We start from the raw sequence: 14,613 nt of genomic DNA, 5'->3' as shown, positions 1-14,613 counted from the left end.
AGTATGTTCACATGTCTCAGCCCAAAATCTGCGTTGGATTCCAAGATTGGTTTCAACAGGTAAAAGACAACTGGACTGAAGGTGTGGATCCACCTTTGGAGATGTTTGCAATCGGAGGGCACATTTGAGCGTCGCTTGAGGGGTGTAATTATTCATTTTAGACAATGAGTGAATGATTTTCTGCTGACGGATGAATTAATTTGACCGATGACTTCAGCGCTCTGTGTGTGCGGGACTCACGTGTGGTCTGCTGGCTGGTCATGGGGTCGCTGGCCTCCTCTCCGTACATGGCGTAAACCGTCACTGTGTACTCGGTGTCCGGAGTCAATCCCTCAAGCTCCACCTCCTTCACCGAGTCTGACACCTTCACCTGCGCACACACACACACGCACACACACGCACACACACAGCATGAAGGTATGTGCCTTTAGCAGAGAGAAGATGCAGTGTTTTACGTAGACATCTTATCCATGTGTCTCATTCACCTCTCTGCTTATCTACTCCTCTATCATCCCTCTATCAGTCCACAGTCCTGCTCAGACAGGCAGAGAATCAAGCTGTGATTACATAAGGAGATTTCTGAATGTGGCTTTGCCCTATTCCTCTTCCTTTCAGCAGGTGGGACGTAGCAGGCTCCTCAAAACTATGTGAGTCATGTTCTAAGCTGTGACACATAGCTAAGGTAAAAGTCTGCGGTAGAGATGATGAAAGTTTCTGGAGCACCTCAATCCTCTGTCTCAGAATTTGAACTTTCACTTTTAACTATCAAATGTTATTCATTTAGTCCGTTTCCATAGATACACAGACATCTGACTCAGCCCCCCCCCCCCGCCCCCCCCCCCCCCCCCCCCCCCGTTTCTCACTTGTTCTTTGTGATGTAGAAGAAAAAATGATTTGTAACTGATCACAGTCTGATGCTACATCAGCGGCTGGTCCTTTGATGATTAACTCCACTATACTACAGCTGCTAACCTGAACTTTACTATCTTTCCCCTTCTGCCAATGACGGCTGTTTAAAAAAAAAAAAAAGAAAAAAGAAAACTGGCATAGTGGAGGCTCTGACAAATGTTTGTCCATCTGCTCTTCTTGACTACTCATCCAATAAATAAACTCTTTTCATTTTGAAGCCCAAGAGAAATCAGACGTGTTGCCAAAATAGGAGTCATACTTCAGAACCGATGCTAAATTTTAGATATAGAGGAATCTATTTTTGTCCTAGTGACACTTTCTTGTACTATGGATGTTTTTGAATCTAAATTAAAGCGTGAAACAGATCCGGTTATCCTGGATTATTATATGAACACCGAGAAGAGAAATGACACTCTGGAACCCCCTATATCAGCAGCGTTTCGATTTGCCTGGTTTTGTTTTAGGCTTCACATTAATGAAGCAGTGTGGTGCAGCATTAGGAGCCATGTTGATAAAAGATGTAAAGATATAAACACACAATAAAAGTTGGACAGCTGAATCAGGCTGATATGAGCCTCCCTGGGAAATGTGCCAAACGGACGTGAACAGTTTTCATTAGGTTCGAGTTGAGAGACCACAGACTGAAAAAAGTCAACTTTAAAAAAGTAGAGTGTGAAATCACCTGTTGTTTCACCTCAATTAATGTTTTTACTGACCACCTGCATCTTTGTCATTTGAAGGAGTGAAAAATCTTAATTTAGGCAAAAGCAGGGAGTAAGAGGAAGCCGGGGTGAAGCTTTGGACGGACGTGCAAGTGGCAACAAGTCCTTACAGCCCATTCCAGTCAAACCCTGACACGAAATCTCCCTCTTTCTGTTCACATCTTTGTGCGACACGTCTGTGTGTTCTCTCTCTTGGGTTCAATCTGTGCAGAAGCCCACTGTCAGTCTGTGAGTTTAGCTCTGAAGCAGTGCGGATGAAGGCACTTTACCATGTCAGACTGGACCGGACTCTGGCTTTGGCCCAGATGAGTCCCCACACATGGCTCACGAGTAGAAGCCATCGAAGCGCGAGCCGGCCAAGCCGGGGCACTGACTGTACTGCCTCAGAGCCAGGCTTATCCTCGCCACTGGAAAGCATCCATCCTGATTCTTAATTCCTTACTAAGTTGTTTTTATTGCTTTCTGCCTGGAGGGGATTGTGACGGGAGGCGTAATGAGGTCTAATGGGAAAAGGAGGGATACAGACGGCTGGCTGTGCCCTTCATACCTTCTTCCTCTACCTCGTTTGTCTCAACTTCCTCTGCTGCTGAATTTACCCGTCCAGGATCTATGTGTTTGAATCTTAGTTTGGTTGTGATGTTTTCATACCTGTTGATGCTTGTTGATACTTCGCCGTTTCTTTTGTCAATATTCTTTTCTTTTTTTTTTTTTGTCCTTCAATCTCCAACTCTAGCTGATAGCTTTTCTTATTGCTCTTGTTTTGCTCTGAGAGTGACTTGTTTTTCTTCTTCTTGGAGTTGAGCTGAAAGGTTGCTCCTTGTTTTTTGTAATGTTTAACATTGCTGCCATGAGAAGCTCATTTTTCCTCTATTATTATTTGATTTTAAATTTGGTCTTGAACGCCAGAAAATTTGTCTTCTTGGCAACATTTGACAAATTCTGCCTGCACCAATTACCAACTTCATGTGGCCTTTCTGTTTTTTTTTCTCTTTCCTTCCATCCTCTCACCTCTGTCTCATCTCCCTTACTAAGCATCATAAAGGTATGAAGGATGATTGCTCGCTATGCACAATGAGGGGAAAAATAATAGAAACACCACATGAAAGCACGGTTTTATCTTGAAGAAACTCAATTACAATTACAAAGGCATCTATACGGGTCAGTTTTATTAAGTTGGATGCCAATTAGCAGTCTGTGTCAGCTCTGACAGTCACCGTCTTTAAATAGACCATTTCAAAGCAACTTCAGGTGGTAGACAGAGAGTTCCTGTGACGCTCACCCACCAGGCCGAAGACAACACTCCCAAAAAACCAACAGACTGCCAACAACTGAAAAAGGTGGCCAAAAAAACCACAACCAAAGCTTCTGTTATGAAAAACATCTCAGTTGTTTATGAGGAGAAAAAGTCAAACTGTGGGATGGAACAGGATGTTCCAGTGCAGCTGATCCGACATCCAGACAACCTCTGCTCTTTGTGCTTTTCTTCAGCTCAAACACACACTTTGCACAATATACAGAAACATCTGTAGTTTTTTAGTTCAGATGTTTCAGTCCTTGTTCATGATATCAAACTGTTCGACTGGAAAACCAGCACTGTAATGGTGCTTTAATGTTGTTGCTCGCCTTGAAATATCTGGAGAACAATAAGTGACACGTAGAAACAAAAACTGCAGAGCGGAATTCGCCCGTCACGTCACCACACTTTTTCCATATCAATATACGATTTCATAAGATGCACTAAAAAACTCACTTTAGATCAGGCATCAAGCTGGAAGATGTACCTGTACACACATTTTCTTGGTTTGGAAAAAGTGAACAGTGTTACAGTGTAATTACATTAGATGGAACGGACACACAACACAGTCTGCAGCTGTGGTGTATCGATTTGACCAGATTCACATGTGAGGCAGGAATCTGCTCCAGATTATTAAGTGCTTCAATGATTTTGTCAACCCCACACACACACACACACACACACAAACACACACACACACACACATAAACTCGCGCGCTCCTTACCTCCTTCTCATCTGCAGGGTCTCCCTCGGTCAGCGGGGCGTAAAGGATCATGTACCCAGAAGCCCCCGCAGCGGTCCTCCAGCGGACCCTCATGGTGCTGTGAGTGATATCGAACAGCTCCAGGTCATTCACCGTGGGCAGGGCCACTGCAGGACACACACACACACACACACACACACACACACACAGCTTTCTGTTACGAGCTTCCACACACTAACACCTAATGATTCATAACAACATAACGTGTCACTTTTTAAATAATATAGGTTTATGTTAAAATACAACATATTTGTGAATGAATAATAATACAATATATCAGGTGTTATTTCACAGCAAGAGCAAATATAACATTTAAAAAAAAAAAAAAGCAAAATCACCAAAATAAATGTTATTTTCTTCTTATTTTATTTGCTAATTGCTAAATTGCTAATTTCTTCTGATGAATTCATTTAATCAAACCTCTGGCTTTAATATGCCATTCATTCATTAATGCCAGGGAAAAGTTAAATCACATATATTGATCCAAAATAGCTTGAAAAACTAATATACAGTAAGTCAACTCCTGACTTATTACCGTCATATATTTTCTCTTTTTGTTTAACATCCTTTGTTTCCTATAAGGAGGAGATATAAAGCGCCTCAGTATTTAGCGTCATGTTTCATTTGCTGCCAGTAAAAAAAGCATTGGCAGCTTATAGCAGCAGCCAGATCCCATTAACTTTGGTACAAGGTCGGCCCGCAACTTAGCATTCATCCTCTACCAACAGGGAGGAATTCCCCGTCATCCATCAGCAAGCGCCAGGCTGAGAGAGTCCGGAGAATTCTGCCAGGCTCCGGTTCAGTGTTTCAGCATGATGAAGCCTCAGGCAACACAACCAGAATTAGAGCTCACCACAGGCCTCCTGTCAGAGGTGGAGGATCACGGCTCACATGCATAATGGAACACCTGTGTAGCTTCCACAGCCCAGATTCAGTGTCTTCTGTCGCACTGGGACACATATCTGCTGGTCGATCAGGGTTACATAGATTTCTTCTTCTTTGGTTTAGTAGTTTTGTGTGTTTGTTGTCCTTCTGTTGATACCTTGTTATAGACATCGGCAGTGTGATGTTCATGTGCTGCGGCTCCAGCAGAGTCTGACAGCCTGATATGTTTCAGTAATCCCCAGCATAATACTTTACTTTACCAGAACACAGGTTAGAGGAAGAACTCTGGCTGGGTTCTCTGTGGGACTTTGGAAAAATGTAGAGAAAAATGTAGGGAATTAGATGGTTGAGAGAAAGTGCTCTCATCAAACTGTAAGTGGGAACAGAAAAGAAAGTCCTGTAAGAGGTCGTTACAGGATGCTGATGATATTTTTTTCTACAGGGTGACAGAGTGAAGAAGTGAACCCTGAGCCACTGGTCTTTCTCCATGAGCACATTGCTCTTTCGGCAGGGCGACTCTTTAAGCCAAATCTACACCTCACTATTATTAATACCACCCACATCCCCACCAACACGCCCTCGTTATATCCCTATAAACATATAAACTTACATGTGGTGGCACTTCCTCTCAGGGCCTCACTGGCGGAGCTGCGGTAGACGGCGAATACGGCCACCTGGTACTCGGTCAGAGAGTTCAGGTAGTTCAGCTCCACGCCGTTGTCCGTGCCCTGAACCACCTTAAAGACAGATCGTACTGGGTCTCAGCCTGGACGCCACAGTATAAAGACCTTCCAATGTTGTTCAGTATTTACTTTGCAATGTTTTTAATCCTTTTATAAAGCTGGAATGACAAGGTACAGACCCGAGCCAGTCAGCTCACGTTTGTGCACATCAAACGAGTACGTTCGACATGTTCATTACTGTAAGTCATTTCAGCTGCGTGCTCAGGAAAGTCGATGTCTGACACCTTTGCTGTTTAAATGTAACTTTAATTAGCTCAGATCTCGTGCTTGTACAGACAGCAGCACTTTGTACGTCAGAAAGTGTTAAAATACCCAAAAAGCTTCTGTTTATTAGGCAACTGCACATTGTAAGGTTGGAAATGCACCACATGTTGCTGTAGGCATTCTGCTCTTCTCCAAAGAGATTTAAAATTGAGTGTAACTAGATCAGATTAGCTTTGATGAAACCTCAGTTTTCCTTGTGGGGAAACTGGGCCATTCCAGCTGCGAGTTGTAATAAACATCAAAGAGAAACTGGATAAAAATAAGAGGGAACTGTATAAACATAAATAAAAACTCAGAAAATTACAGCACTGTGTGTCTGTGCGGTTATATAAGCAGGGAGACTTCCGACGAAGCTTGAATCAATCTGATGCACGGGGTTATCGAGTGGCTCAAGACGTTTTGCAGCTATGGCACCTGGGGGAAAACCTAAAACATACGTGCATCACAATGGAGATATCATTTCCTCTGCTGAATGAGGATCATTGAGGTCATCCACTCAAAAGGGCAAATCAGCTCTGAAGTTATTGGCTTTATTCCTTCTCTTATTGTGTGATAATGCTTCCGATATTAGCGGAAAATTACCTTAGATTCATTTCTGGAGTTTTGTGCGTAAGTTGCAGAATATAGTTCACCACAGAATGAAGTAGTGCTCGGTTTTATCAGCTAATTGCAAATTCTGCAGAATTGTTTCCATTTATAATGCAAATCACTTCAACAGATGAATTTAACTTGTGGAATTGACCCTAAAAGGATTAGCCGAGCAGCCTTAATTAAAATACCGCCATTACATTGGTATCTTAGTATTTTGTTTGCGCTGTACTGGAAAATGAGCAACGTTCCACCAATTAAGATGACAAAGTAAATCCCCTCTTGTAATTGTAAGGAGCCAGAGAAACTGATGAACCACTTAAAACCCTGTCAAGATAAATGAATACATTTTTCTTATAGTTTCAAGAAAAGATTGGACTGCAGCATCAACTGGAACTCCAGAATCGTTGCAGTTTTATACAAAATAAACTTCAAAAATATCAGGAACAACCAAAGGCAGTGAGCACAAGTGCCAGGACAGGAGTCGGTGTCTGAGAACGGCTTTAGACTGCAAATGATACGTATGGAGATACGATAATTCATTTTTCATCAATGCATTTGAAACAAATAAATAAGCTCGGTACTTTTTCTTCTGGCTGTCCTCCACTGGCGGGGTAGTAGACCACGCGGTACTTCTCCACCTGGCCCGGTGCATGGGTCCATGTCACCCGAAAACTGCGAGCCGTGATCTCAGACGTCACCAGGTCGCGGGGAGGAGCTACAGAGGTGGGCGGGGGGGCGGGTTCTCCCCCTGGAGAGGAAGCGTAGAGAAAGGAAACGCATGCTGTATCTGTTCCATGTTTGATTCACACAAATACTGTACAAGCAAATGTCTCGTCACACTGTTGACATCAGCCTGAAATAACCACATTTTATGTGTAAACTCGTTTTGCTGAATCAGAAAACGACAAACAGTGAAATCTTCAGCTGCTATTTTAAGCAGCATGTGTGTTTATACTTGTAATGAATGTGGGGGCATGTCATGACTTGGAGGTGAGTGCTACATTATATTAGATGGGGACTTTGTTTTTATTGCTTAGGGATTTCCTGTACTCATAATTATAACCCCCGGCATCAACAGAGTCATCGCAGTAGAAGGCGTCTGCAGTCTATCTGTGCTATCAGCCCTCGTATGACACGGCTGGAACGAGCCGCTGTTCAAACCTTTGAGCTGCTTGTCGAGCTGCTCCACTCGGTCGCAGACGGTCTTAGTCAGACCTTCCACGATGTCGCTCATCACGCTGAAGTCGGCCACGTTGTAGACGTGAGTCTCCTCGGGAGGAGAGGCGATGGCCTTCAGCTCGTTCTCGTCAGCGTTTTTCACACCTTTGAGAGGGGAAAGAGAAAGAGAGAAGTAAACAGAAACACAGAGCCATCTCACTGACGGGAAGTAGTTACATGAAAGGGGTGTTAGACATGATGAGAAAGGAAAAATAATTTTTCATACTCTGAAATGTGTTCACTCCAAGATAATTCCTTATTGAAGAAAAGACTTTGGTAAAAAAGCTCCACAGACAAAATCTTCATAAACCTCATTTCCAAGTTAATATGTCAGTCTGATTTGAACTGACAATTCATAAAAATCATTTTTGCAGTTTCCCCTCACACAGCTTTTTTCTGACTGTGCACACTGTCAAAAGCTACTGAGGCAGGTTTACACACTGAAATAGGTTAAAGGGACATAATTGTGATATTGCCTGTTTTTATCCCATTAAGATTGATTCCTTCCTTCCAGGCATATGTTTGTTTCAGTTCAGTTCCATACACTATAAAAATCGACTAATGGAGACCCGTGATCCATCACAGTGAACATTTGGTCACCTTTATGTTTTTGTCACTGCTGCAACCGATGAGTCTTTTCATTATTGATTAAGGTCTCAATTGATGAAGAAGTTCTGCTTTCACACCGTCCCTCAGTAGTAACATCTTCAAATTATTTATTTCATCTGATCAACAGTCTAACGAACTGCGAGACATTCAGTTTATAATTCATGCTACAGATAAACAGCAACATCTGAAAAGCTCTTTAGTTTTCCTGCCTGGTGAATAAATGAAACAATTAACCTAATGAACCAATCAAACTGTCAGCAATACATTTTCTGTTGACTGAAAAATAAACTTTGAGCACGACTGTCACATAACAAAGCCGAGCCTGTTGTGAAAACTGAAATGACCCTGTGATAATATAATAACAGGAAAAATCTAACGACATGTTTTACTGTGAAGGGTGGTCAGTCTGGAAAACTTAATTAAGCTGTTAAAAGAAAAGTGTAAATATAATTTTTGCTTTTTGTGATTTAGAGAATCAAACTGTGAATATTGAGCACCTACAAAGAATTAAAGAAAAACGTTTTCAAAAAATACAGATATTAAACGCAGCAAGCAGATGACGGGTCTTTGGCTTTTTTAGCATCAAAGAATCTGAATACAATTTTCAAGCATGACCAGTTCTACCAAAAATCTTCTCTTTAAGTCATTTGGATTATCAGTGTCAGTGTTGGTGGGTCGTACCGATGGCGAACAGCTCTATCCCAGCTTCCCTGAGGCTCTGCGCCGGGGGGATCACATCATCCTGAGACTTCCCGTCAGTGATGAGGATTCCTATCTTGGGAACGCCGGGTCTGGATCCAGACTCTGGTTTGAAGCTGTTCTCCAGGATGAAGGTCAGAGCCAAACCTGAACAGACACAAAGTCGGGATACAATGGACACACAGTGTCACACAGACATGGTGACAATGAACAGCCAACGCTCCTCACTACAACACACTGAAAACAATTATTCATTGTCCTGTGCATTTGGCAGATAAAAAAATGAACACTAATTAGACACCACTTAGGCTTAGAGGGTGCAGAGTGAGAAAACTCTGGCAAACAAGGACGAAAAAATAAAGAGAATTAAATATTTTCCACAAAAAGCTAATTTAAAATACTGAAGTACTTGTTGATTGTGTTGCACTGTGTGTTGTAGTCACGACTCAGTTGCCTTCAGCGGGTTTGACTTTGTGGACAAAGACTATGTGGCATATCATCTGTGTGTAGAAAACAAACAACTACACACATATTTTAGAATAAAGATGAAATGGCTTGGAGATAAAAAAAAAAATTTTAAAAACATATTTCTAAAAATCTCCAAATAAGACACAAAACAAATTCTAGCCAACAATTTTTAACAGGAGTTTACTTCTTCAGAAATGTTCTAATCTGGAAGAAAAACTTGAAATCTATCAAGTCTATTAGATTACAGTATCAAAAACACAACAAAAGCTAAATGCAGAATTGTGAAAAGCCATGATGAAAAATACAGTATGTTTAAAATCATTTTCATCAGTCACAATGTGCAGTGGCCTGAAAATAATACCTTCCTTGTATTTTCTGATCCTTGTTTTGACATGTTGCATTATTCATTTGTTGGAGAAAGTGACACCTACTGTTAGAAATGACTGACAGCAGAAAATTAGAGCCATTTATAGTAGTTTTTAAAGAACAGTTGTAATAGTAAGTTTAGTCCTGGCTGACAGCATGATTGCACTCACAGTTTCACTCTGAGCCAAGACGCTGCTTCAAGTGTCACAATCAAGGACTTAATGAACATGATGGGTTTAAAGTGTCATTGTTAGCTCGACAAGATTTTAGTCTAATGAGTGTGTTAACATAATGAGCATTTCGGTTCTGTTGGGTCCACTAATGACATTACCGACATTTTTCCTCAACTGCTAACAGACGGCTTTAAGCCCCGCTGGGTCCCTGAACGTTGACTCAGCTTGTTGACCAACACAAGAACACACACTCTGACGAAATGAATCTGTTAATTGCAGTCAATACAAAGTCAAATAAACGTTGCTAGATGATGTTGACTCCACTCATCTGAGTGGCCACTAATTTAGTCAGAGATTTACTGTAAATCCTGAAAACAGCTTAAAGCTGGTGACCGGATCAAGAAGACGGGAAAGCTGCACACACACATAACTCTGATACAGACCACGAATCAAAACGTATGTTTCAACAAGCCAAATTTTGTTGTTTGTATCTCCACGATGTCAACTATGACGGTGCATTTTTCAAATAATTCAGTAGGTGTTTTTCCCAGCCCTAAATGAAACTTCACTATCATTAAAAAAAAAGAGTGTTGCTTTCCTGGCTGGAAAAAACCTCTAAAGGAATGAAGTCTGATGCTGAAGTAAACAGCTGCTAATGCTAACGTTGGCTATGTAGCGACAGCATAAACTAACATATGTAGTCCTTTAAATCAAAACTAAACGAACTACCCCGGCAAGTCATCAACAGAAGTTGTGGCACCAGTGGGAATTGTTTGTATTAACTTTCAAGGCTTCATTTACTTCCATTGCTGCAGGACAGCTGGAGGGGCACCGCTTTCTTAACCCCAGAAAAAGCTGTTTGTTTGACTGTTGCTGCCTTTTTTCAGAAATTTACTGGAATTCTTTTACTTTTTGGGAACAAAGTTTTGTTTTTGTTTTTTTGTTTTTTGGGGGGGGGGTTTACCACTTACCTTCACTCCATTTAAGGTTTGTCACTGGACTTAAGCTGCTGAAATTTCAATAAAAGCTGCTCTATAACTTTTGACAGGTACTGTAGTTGTGGCTTTTTCATTTACTTCTTCAGCCAGTTAATTCATATCAGCTTCTGCACAGACAGAACCCACAATAAGAGGTGGATATCCAAGACATGTGTACATAAAACTGTACTAATGGCATAAATATAAAACACATGTGAACCAGTAATGCTGTTTAGGTTTTGATATACAGTGTAAAATTAACAATGATCAACCACCGGTGCATTCCTACCATGACTAACAGGAATGTTGTATAGGAGCTGTTGCTTCAAACAACTCGTCCTTATGTTGGTGGTTTTAAAGTAAAAGTGAAAATTGAAACAGCAACAAGACCTCTGTCATTGTTTAGAATAAATTCACTCTCATCCTTAATACAAGTGGAGCTCCTGCTAATTTACATCTTAACAGCTTAACGCTGTAAGGTCACAAACTTATTAACACTGAATTTAAATGAACTGCACTAAAGTGAATCCACTAAGCTGAGGTAGAGGACTGGCTTTGGTCCAAGACAACTATAGAGCATTATCTGTTCACTGTGATGAGCGCAGAGGACCGTAATAACCAGAGGGCGGCTGAGGGTTTAGTTGGCAGCGTACCTGTCAGTGTGTTTCCTCCTTTATACGGCAGGTTCTTCACAGCATCGATCACAGAGTCTTTGGTGGTGTGAGCGTTCAGATGCCACTCAATCCTGGGGTCTCCGCTGTACTGAGCCAAGCCTGCACACACACAGTCATATTCAGACTATTAAGTGAACAGTCACATGGCTCCTGCAGTTAATGGCTGCAACATTACAGCATTAAAAATATTGTTTGTTTCTCAGTTTGTATACGGTGGCGTACAAAAGTCTGAGACCAGTGGGCCCCACTGTACGTTCCCCATAAAATTCAGCCTGACGTATTTGGCATCTGTGCAAACAGCTACAATTTAAAAGATGATTTTGTGGGTTCAAACCAGGGCTAATCAACAGATCTGAGCCCGGCTTAGGCTTTAAATGTGCTTCAAATGAAAGCATACACCAAATGGTATGCATACAAAGCACTGTGCAAACATTTTAGGCACTGTAAATGTTCAGATTCTTATCCATTAGGATGCATCTGATTAGTCCCAGATTCATTCTGCAACAGGACAAAAAGCTAAAACTCAAACTGGTGCTGTTCATTGATAAATAAGAACTATTCATTACGTTATATTTGAAAGCATACTCACTTTACTTTTAGTCCCTGTAACAGTAACGTGGTTTTCACAAGGAAACACCTGAAACACAAAAACCTCCTCACCAATCCTGGTCTTGTCGAACTCCACAGTGAAGGCCCGGACCAGATTCTCTAAGAACGTCCTGACCAGCCTGAAGTTGATGCGACCGATACTCCAGGAGCCGTCGACCAGAATCACAAGGTCAGCTATGGCTGGAGTCTTACACATGAACCCCTCTTCATCTGAAGACAGACAGACAGAAACAAAGAAAATAAACACAAATTTACCAAACAAAAATAGTTCTGTGCAATGTAATGAAATGTATAAAACTAAACTAGTGAAAAAAAGCTTTCCTGCCCTGGGAGTGATAGTTTTGGTAGAGCTGTGGTGTGCAGGAACATAGAGTAAAGGCTTTCTGTATTGAAATGAATATCCATAATATAAAGTATGAACCAGATAAAAAAAAAAAAGAATGTAAAACATGCACACAGTTTTTTTTTTCGTGCTGCCTACAGCAGCACACATGATAGATCTGCAGCGGTAAAAGTAGGACAACTTGATGTGCAGCTTCTGTCCCAAAGTATTACAAAGTGTTTCATTAATTCTAATTCAGTTCAACACAGTATAATTAAACCCTAGAGGAGCCAGGCACTTAGTTTTAGCAGATGAAAAATAACAGCCCACTCTGTTGTTTGTCTCAACAGTTTACTGGGTGATAAAACAGACCACACTCTAATGAGGCAACAGCAGCTCCTTTACAAAAGCCAGTCCGGCACAGAGCGAGCCAAAGGCCAACCAAATTAGGAAGCAACCATATTTCTATCAGCCAGTTATCCTTCTCACTGAGTTTTGGAAACCTCTGTGAGATCGGCTTGATGTGGAATCTTTGGGTGCTGGTTTTATTCACCGCAGACCCCAACAATAAGAATGAGTAAACACTGCCGAGATGCACTTGAGCAAGGTAACAGAATCTACCAGCACATCCGGTGGACGAGTGTTGATGCTCTGGGCAGTTCCCCAGTGGGAATGTGTGTAAATATATGAATATGAACAAGTACCTGACCACACACTCTGCAATAAGCATCTATGATTAGAAAACAATACTGGCAGAGATGAAGGTTTGCAATCACTTCATCTTTTCTGGATGTGCAGGCAATTTAATCTGTTTTGAAGTGTAACTGAACATGTCAATCACTTCAGTGCCCATCTTAAATTCTCTGTAATCCACAATTGGGTTCAATGGTCTTTTTTTTTTTTTTTTGCTTTAAAATCACATTCAAACTTAAACATACACAAACGTACTGAAACAATTTTCTGCCAAGTGTCATGAAGGTTCAGCTGTGTGGTCATTTGATTCAACCATATTTGATTATCTTCAATCTTCTTTATCTGGAGAATTGAGAATAACAGAAAATTGCATTTCCCTCACTCCATTCACTCATCACTCGATGAAACTCTCCTAATTGTTCTAATGTCAGATAAATGCCATAGGAAAATGTGTATAGTTTAATATACCCAGTCTGCATTTAGAAATGATGCTACTCAAAGTTGAAACCAACTTCCAGAGTCTTAGATTTCTTTTTTTATTGCATTTCCATGCCTCTGTAAAGCACTTTGACTTTAATTGCCTTGTCTATCTATCTATCTATCTATAAACTTGCTGTGCCTCGCCTTATTATTTACCTTTATTAGAAAATCAATATTACAGAGACTGTCAGGAAATAAGGAGGCAGAGTATATGACCAAAAAAAAATTGTCACTAGCCAGATTTGAATGTTGAATACTCAAAAACCAGGACTTCCCCTTCTACTAATTAAAACTGATTCCTCAGCTGTAGCATTGTACTTGTACATGCTGTAATTCTGACTTTGTGTAATGTGACGACAAATAATCATCATCAACTCCGACGCTCCGTGGAAACTTTTAGCCTCTTTTAGCTCATTGTTTGGGTCTACAGTGTATTTACTGTATCAGCCTCAATAGAACCACAGCAGAACGCACTTTTCAAGATCTGTAAACTCTGTAAATATGGAAACAAATGAAGCAAGGCGGAGCCGAATAAGAGCTGTAGGTGCCCAGCGACTCCTCCTCGAATAAATACAGCTTAACAAAACACACACACTCAAACTCATGTAGCCACAAGGCAGTAATGATTACGAAAACAATACCCTGATGGTTTACCTATCTAGGCAAAAACTGTATTAATAAGTGTTTATTTGTAGGGAGAACCATGAGCATCAGCCACTGGTTTGCAACTAGCTTTGTCTTCAGTATAAATTTCATACATACTTTTATGAAACGCATGTGGGACCTTACGCTGTATATCTGCACCTGTTGGCACATGATTTCTTATCCTCCAGATGTATAAGAGAATATTTCTTTCAGGTTGCAGCGTGTTTCAACATCTCGGGAGGTGTGGAGGGGCGGAGTGTGCGCATCTATGTGTGTATGTGTGTTTGCAGGGGTGGCAAGGGGCATTCTTCAGCAGTCATTACATTCATCATTGACAGGAACTAAGAAGTGTATCACTCCTTACAAGTCTCTACAGTGTCGGAATTTAAACCTCCTCCTCAGTCTACTAGGAGAGCCTCAGCGCCGCTATCCAATACAACTTCAGTGGGCAGATGAAAGCAGTGACACATAAGACGCACAATTACTTCACCGCTCTGGAAAGAATGAG

At 41.2% G+C, this 14,613-nt stretch overlaps 1 protein-coding gene across 4 annotated transcripts in view; it reads right to left on the bottom strand.

Moving 5' to 3' along the window:
• LOC111665676 (collagen alpha-1(XIV) chain-like) overlaps window positions 1-14,613 on the bottom strand; it is a 167,274-nt gene that overhangs the window by 106,929 nt on the left and 45,732 nt on the right. For all 4 annotated transcript variants that reach the window (XM_023420750.2, XM_023420751.2, XM_087177840.1 and 1 more), the window contains 8 exons: window positions 12,017-12,175; window positions 11,336-11,455; window positions 8,681-8,845; window positions 7,334-7,495; window positions 6,754-6,920; window positions 5,185-5,311; window positions 3,651-3,796; window positions 241-370 (listed from right to left, as the gene is read on the bottom strand). In XM_023420750.2, coding sequence (XP_023276518.1) covers window positions 241-370; window positions 3,651-3,796; window positions 5,185-5,311; window positions 6,754-6,920; window positions 7,334-7,495; window positions 8,681-8,845; window positions 11,336-11,455; window positions 12,017-12,175 — 1,176 coding nt within the window. The remainder of the gene's footprint in view (window positions 1-240; window positions 371-3,650; window positions 3,797-5,184; window positions 5,312-6,753; window positions 6,921-7,333; window positions 7,496-8,680; window positions 8,846-11,335; window positions 11,456-12,016; window positions 12,176-14,613) is intronic.

This window comes from Seriola lalandi, unplaced genomic scaffold, assembly GCF_002814215.2.
Source record: "Seriola lalandi dorsalis isolate HSWRI2012SDOR001 ecotype SW California unplaced genomic scaffold, Sedor1 jcf7180002054657, whole genome shotgun sequence".
NCBI lineage: Eukaryota > Metazoa > Chordata > Actinopteri > Carangiformes > Carangidae > Seriola > Seriola lalandi.
This window is presented reverse-complemented; position numbering and strand designations above follow the sequence as displayed.